General features: G+C 37.8%; 1 protein-coding gene across 1 annotated transcript in view; it reads right to left on the bottom strand.

The window, feature by feature from the left end:
- Positions 1-274: 274 nt before the first annotated feature.
- The window catches only part of DCN (decorin), a 44,671-nt gene continuing 37,679 nt past the window's right edge, over positions 275-7,266 (bottom strand). The window contains exons 7-8 of the mRNA XM_073327563.1: positions 4,867-5,005; positions 275-1,827 (exon numbers count right to left, since the gene is read on the bottom strand). Of these exons, the coding sequence (XP_073183664.1) occupies positions 1,633-1,827; positions 4,867-5,005 (334 nt within the window). The 3' untranslated portion in view covers positions 275-1,632. The remainder of the gene's footprint in view (positions 1,828-4,866; positions 5,006-7,266) is intronic.

The following is a 7,266-nucleotide window of genomic DNA, read 5'->3' as shown; positions in this document are numbered from 1 at the left end:
TCTTTATAATTTCTGCTAGTTACAGTAGTGACAGCTACAAAAAGAACATTTTCTTTCTCATGAAAATAAATTTGTAGAAGACTGCTGTGTTGGAAAGTGGGTTTTTTTGTTTTGTTTTCTAATTTCTTTGGGGAATAAGAGACAATGTGTGCTCATTTTAGCTGTCACTGAGTATAGAAGGTTTTTATTTTTGTGGACCCATCCAGGATTATAATTCTGACAATTTGTCTGTTTTGATTACATAACCTACATAATAAAGACGAGGAATTGGGAGTTTGCCTGTATTACAGCATTCTTTAATATAAAAGCCATACAAGTTTTACAAATTGAAAAGATTGACTTGGAGAATTAAGTGGCCTCAGAAGGTTCTTTTAACATGACAACTGGAATGAGTATAAAAAGAACTTTGTAGACAACGGAAGTAGAAATGTGCAGCCTTCCTTTGCCATGCCTATTACCCTCTCATACCAACTGTAGAACCCAAATACATGGATTGCTTTCAAACCACTCTTAGAAGAAGAAGAGATTTCCAAGAATGATGTCCCAGTTCTGGCCAGTGATTTAATCTTGTTCCCAGAAGTATGAGTCAGCTGATATTCCAAGACCCACGAATACCTCCATTTCTTCAGATAGGCAGGCTGCATATCTCTACTTGTCTTTTTTAAAAAAAATAGTTAAAAACTGAAAACAGTGAAGAGAGTCGACTAGTGTACAATACAGAATCAGTGAAGAATGTTGAAGTTTTTAGATTTTATATCTATAAGTGGATTAATATAGAAGGCTAAATCATAATTACCTCACTCTCACAAGTAGGCCCAGTGAAGACAATGAGACTGCTCATGTGATTAAGGTGTGCTGGATTTGCCCCAGATAATGGTAGTCATCATGATCCAAAAGTAGTGAATATATGACAAATGTCTTGTACTGCAAATTATTTATTTTTTTAGGCCAACAAAACTTTTATTTGCTAACCTTGACTAGAATTGCTCAGGTAGATTTGTAAACACTTAGAAAAGGAAATATGTATACAATATGAGTTTGTTTTATTTTTTTTTACCAAAATAATGACATTAGCAACAATTTATATTGCCTTTGCTAAATAGATACATTCAGAAACAGGCTTTAAACATGTTATAGCAGATATTTTTAAACCTCCAGGGCTTGATTTAAGTTTAAAGGGGCTAACTGTGCCCAAGAATAAAAAATAGAGTCTCATCTCCTTTTTACTCTACCAATTTCCATGAGTGGCTATAAAAACAAAAACAAAAAAACCCAACAACCCTCAATCATTATCATTTGTTTTTAATATCAAAAGATTTGACAAATATTTACCCCGAATCTCATATACAATGGAATGTGAAAACCTGTAGTGTTCAGCTAACTGAAAGATACCACAGAAAGCATTCTGGCAAGATGAAGGCTGAAATAAGTCTAAATAGAGTACAGCTGGCAATTCTTTTGATGGTGTGTTTTGTCTTATACACTTATAAAGAATCAGTAATTTTACATCAATGGGTGATATCCACTCAGTGAAGTTTCCAGTATTTGGCTTTAATTGTTAACAATTTTTAAACAGGCTTATGACAACAGGTATTTGTAGCTGAAATACAACTGAGCTCCATCTCTGTGGCTCTATTTGTAATTTCCAAGCTGTATTGCTGAACTTTCATGGACACATCGGAAAGTAGATGGCTGGATTTCCCAGTATTGTACAGGGTTGCTGAAAAGACTCACACCTGAATAGGAAGCCTTTTTGGTGTTGTATCCAGGAGGGCAAAAGTCGCTGGGGCCAACAGAAGCAATTTTATTGTTATGAAGGTAGACTACCTGAAATATATACAATTGTTTCAGTGAGAAATCAGACTACTATGGCAAAGTGCATAAGTAATCTGGATATTTCAGAACATCAGTAAACATTGTACAGTACATGACAGCACAGTAATCTACCTGTTTCTCTAAATACACTTTCATTTGATACTTTATGCTAATTTTCTTGAGCTACTAAGGCCTGGTCTACACTGGGGGAGAGGTGGGGGAGATCGATCTAAGTTACTCAACTTCAGCTACGTGAATAACGTAGCTGAAGTCAACGTTCTTAGATATACTTACTGCGGTGTCTTCACTGTGGTAAGTCGATAGCTGATGCTCCCCTTTCAACTCCGCCTGCGCCTCTCGCTCCGGTGGAGTACCAGAGTCAACGGGAGAGCGCTCGGCGGTCAATTTATCACGTCTAGACTAGACGCGATAAATAGACCCCCCCCGGATCGATCGCTGCCCATCGATCCAGTAGGGAGTGAGGACAAGCCCTAAAAATTTAACTGAACTTTGCCATGGCTAATAACCAGGAATCCTAGTTTTCTGTGATTAAAAAGCAAAACAAAATTATCTGATTAAAAAAACATAAAAAGACAAATTTTTCCACACTTAAAATGAAATGCTGAACTTCAGTTTCCCTAGATACAATATATATTGAACGCAATGTTTTATTGATACAGTGGAACCCCGTTTATCTCAACTAATTGGGACTGGGGCCAGATCAGGTAATCAAAAATTTGGATAATCTGGAGAGCTTCAGCCCTGCTGCACAGGGCTGACAGCCTGATCCCAGCTGCCCAGGGTTGACAGCCCCTCTTCAGTTAATACGGAAAGCTGCATAATGGAGGGTTAGATAAATGGGGTTCTACTGTATACGATTTTATTTTTTCACAAAATGTAAAAACTAAAGATTCTCTGTAAAAATGCAAAGTCTGTGCTTTTCCCACGTGTTCCGTGGCAAACAGATTTGTAGGATCCCTGCTAATAACTTCTGAAGACTGGTCAAATAAAGCTGTGTCACTTCTAATCTAAGGGCCCAATTAGAAAGGTACTTACGCACATGCCATACTTCAAGCAAGTATTTGTGACTGCTCATATGCTTAAAGTTAGGCTTGTGCCTAAGTATCTAGCTGAATAAGAGACTACAACCCAAAAACTAAAGCAAAACTAGCACTGTGATATAATCATTATTGATTGTAAACATTTTTCAATCATAATCATTCCTCTGGCCAATATATTTGTTACAAAGTGGATAGACAAGACAGGGAGAGAGAGTGTGTGTGTTTGGGTTTTTTTTCAAAGTGAACATAGACTGTTTTCTATTTGGCCTTTTGCTTCAATATAGGGAATATCATCAATATTGTGATAATTTTAACTCCTTGCCAAGAGCAATTATAAAGATTTTAAGGCTGACTACAGCATGGGCATTCTTTTTCCACCAATGTTTGCAACGTATAATTTCATTATTTATGACAAATGTTATATGCTTTAGTCAAGCTTGATGATATTTTTCTCTTGTACAAGATACACCTAGCTGGGGTTAAGAATGATAACTCACTTGGATATATAGGGACAGGAAGGACAAAATACAGGATATGGAGGGACAAAATAGTTTGTATCTGTATTTTTATTAGCATTATTTTAACAATTGAGTTATTTTCTGCGTGGTAAAGCAACTATTATATAGGTCATCTCAAATAAGTGCTGATAAAACCTCTATACGCTGTCTCCTGATCATGTATTTAGTAAATTGTCACATTTTAAATGAAAAAAACTATTTTAGAAACATCTTAAAGGGTTATATTTCCAAAAGGGACTATTTTTTTGTTTTTCTTCAAGTGCAATGCCTTTGTTATACTGAGTCCAACTGTACAGGGCTCAGAGGGAGCTCTAAAACCCTCTGAGAATTACCTATGTCTAGGAATGTCACAATTTTAAAGTTTGCTATCTCCAGGATTTTCCAGAGCTGCATGCAAGTGCTGGTTCCCATTTAGGGAATCTTTCCTTTCCAGTTATTTGACATTTGTGGGTAAAATCCTGGCCCCACTGACATCAATAGGCGTTTTGTCACTGACTTCAATAGGGCCAGGATTTCACTTCATATTTCTAGACCTTCAGGCTTAGAAGATGTCTGAGCTTATATCTGTTACTGGTGTGGAACTGCATATGAACTGTTCTTGGCCTCAGGAAGGTGTAATTTTGTGAGAGACCAAGGCAAACATTTCTGGGACAGTTATAAAAAAAATGACTGTCTAAAGCTGCTGAAAGGTTTTGAATCTGAAAAGAAGTCTTGGGGAGACAGTGTGGAAAGAGCAGCAAAATGTGCATGATACATTTATCAAATTTATTATCTCCATTGCACACACATTTATGGGTCTATGGACCTCTGCAGTAAGGAGACTAGGTACCTCCATGTCCATATACTCAAAATTAGAAATGAAATGTCAATCCTCTAATATGCTGTACTTTCTTTTACATGTCAGCATATATTCAATGGTGTAATCCAGCAGTTCTGAAACTGTGGGTCAGGACCCCAAAGTGGGCCGTGACCCCATTTTAATGGGGTCACCAGGACTGTCTTAGACTTGCTGCGGTCCGGGGCTGAAGCCTGAATCTCACTGCCTGGGGCCGAAGTCCGGGGGCTTCAGCCCTGGGCAGTTGGTCTCAGGTTACAGGCCCCCTGCCTGGGGCTGAAGCCTTTGGCATTTGGTTTTGGCCTCTGGGCCTGGGGCAGTGATGCTTGGGCTTTGGCGCCCACACCCAGGGCGGCGGGGCTCAGGGGGATTCAGGCTTTAGTCCCCCCTTCTGGGGTTGTGTGGTAATTTTTGTTGTCAGAAGGGGGTCACGGCACAATGAAATTTGAGAACCCCTGGTGTAGTCAATTACTGCCAAACAGTAGATATGAGGCTTGCCTCAAGTCAGAGTTTGGGGGCACAAATGAAAAAGATAGGATGGCCAGTACTGTGTAATGTTCAAAGATCCATAGTTCAAAGACCTGTTTTTCAATCCCTTTCAATTATTGCACATCTGAGTCCATAAGATATACTTTACCTGGATGTATTTGTGTTCAGCCAGCCCACCAGGCACTTTGACAAGTTCATTGTTATCCAAGTGAAGTTCTTTCAGATGAGGTATACTAGCAAGAGAGCCATTATCAACAGCACTGATACTGTTGAAACTGAGACCCAATCTGCAAAAGGAAATGACACTGGGTAAACATTAGCAAAACAACAAATTCTGACAGGTGATTGCTACTGCAGTTCTTCACAAAGTATGTGGTTTTTCAAATTTATCACACAATGGGGCAGGATGGCCCTATGGATTGCTAATGGGATACAGAATCACAAAGCCACAATACATTTGGATGAGCAGGAAATTCCATGACTTGAGCTACCAGAATTATCATTGCATAATTCAATTTGTTTCCACTTCACCTTGTATTTCTGAGTTACTTGCTTACTATTGCTACAGCGTGTATTTTTGTATATATTCACATTTACAGTAGTCACCAGGCTATCAAAACTGACTTTCTAAAATTCACCTTACGAGCTTCTTGCATGACCAGTGGAATATTGAGGCTCTAGACTATAAATTTCTCTTTCTATTTATGTGACCCCATTACAGTGTATCTGAGCATCTCACCAACATGTATCAGTTTATCCTGACAGCATCCCTGGGAGATATGGATATATTTATTTCCATTTTACAGATGGGGAACTAAGGCACAGAAAGATTTAATGACCTGCCCAGCAAAACACAGGAATTGTGTCAGAGCTAGGAAATGACCCCAGAGCTCCTGAGTTGCAGCCAAGGGCTGTAACCATATAACCATCCTTCCTTTTAATAGTATGCACGTTCTGGATTTACTAGCACAATTTTGTCCAGCCTGGAAAATCTGGTCCTATGTGTATTTGCATATTGTTGCCCTTCATGTCTGAAATCACTAAAATTAATGAGTTTCCTTCTCTAAAGGATCTGGTAATCCAAGTTAAAACAGTCTGTTCTTCAGCAGGAATGCTATCCTGTAAAATAATCTGTTGTAATATATCTAGTGGGAAGGAGTCTGCTTTATCCTTTAACCTAAAGCATTGCTTTTTAATTTTCAGGAAAATATATTCGTTGTGGGACTTCTTAACTTTACAACTCTGAGCAACAGCCCAAGTATTTTATAGATGTAATCAGAACCTCTAACAACAGTACAACTTATTATAGATGAAGACTACGAGAAACTGGCAGTTTCACAACAATCTGCTATGGTAATGCTGTATAGTTTATACCAGGTACAGAAGTCAGATTCTGGACCTAATATGTAACCACACAACTGAACGCATCTGATTAGACTTTACAGCCATAAAGAAGTTCCCAGAACTGATGTCAGTCAAGATTAGAACCCCTTGTGCAGAGTGTCTTTAATAAAATAAACATGGAAAGAAAGAGTAATGCTAACATCTAGTACAACTCACTAGATTTAAACTACAAACAAAACTACTATAACACGACAAAACTATTAAAGGTCTGATCCAAGGTCCATTGAAGCCTCCCACTGAGATCAGTGGGCTTTGGATTAAGCCCTAAATAACTGATATGACAGTAACATTACTCCTATAAGAATCAACCTTAATGTAGTTCAAAAGATCCCTTACCTTTACTAGAATATGTCAAATCCTAAGAACTTCACTTAAGTTCTTACTTAAACAAAGTTCCCAATGACTACAGTGCATAAAAACTAAGTAAAGACTCCAGGATTTCATTTCATGTAATTAGCTTGGCCTGAAGAGCAAATAACGTATTGGAATTATTTAGAAAACTTTGGCAATGTGTATCACACAGGATGTTTGGGGATGTGTCAAAAATATGGTCATTTTGGCAAAACTTTGTACAAAATCTAAATGAACACATATCTAAAACATAATTTGGATACAAATACAAGTATCGAAGCAGACGTGTCTAAGATAAAGAGCATTCCATGGGAACAGCAGAATTGGCTTTTATTTTTGTATACTGACAGAGATGAAAAAGTGGCATACAATAGTTTTAGAGTGTTAGAACACAGTATGGTTTTCATCTTCTTTCTTTTTTTCTGTAGGGATAGAAGGGGAGGAAGCTGGGAAATGGTTCTTTATATAATAGCTTTTTATATTTGTAAATGATTTACAGATGTTTTAGCTGTATTAGACTCATCACTGAATAACTTGTGAAGACTAAGAAAGAAAAAATATATAAAAATAGAAATGAACATCTATATTGTAATTCAAAAGGATGTGTTCAGCTTCTTTAGTCTCTAACCCTTCTGCTGGCCCTTTCCCATGTTGCTGTCATATTGACTACACAAACACCACAAATCTGAATATTAGCATTTAGGCCCAGGTACAACTTCCATTGTATGCAATGGGAGACTTCTCATTGACTTTTAATGGGAGATAGCCCTTAGTACAGTCACGTACCTAATGC

The sequence above is a fragment of the Lepidochelys kempii genome, chromosome 1 (genome assembly GCF_965140265.1).
Source record: "Lepidochelys kempii isolate rLepKem1 chromosome 1, rLepKem1.hap2, whole genome shotgun sequence".
Lineage (NCBI taxonomy): Eukaryota > Metazoa > Chordata > Testudines > Cheloniidae > Lepidochelys > Lepidochelys kempii.
Note: the sequence above shows the minus strand (reverse complement) of the source record. Positions and strands in the feature narration are given on the sequence as shown.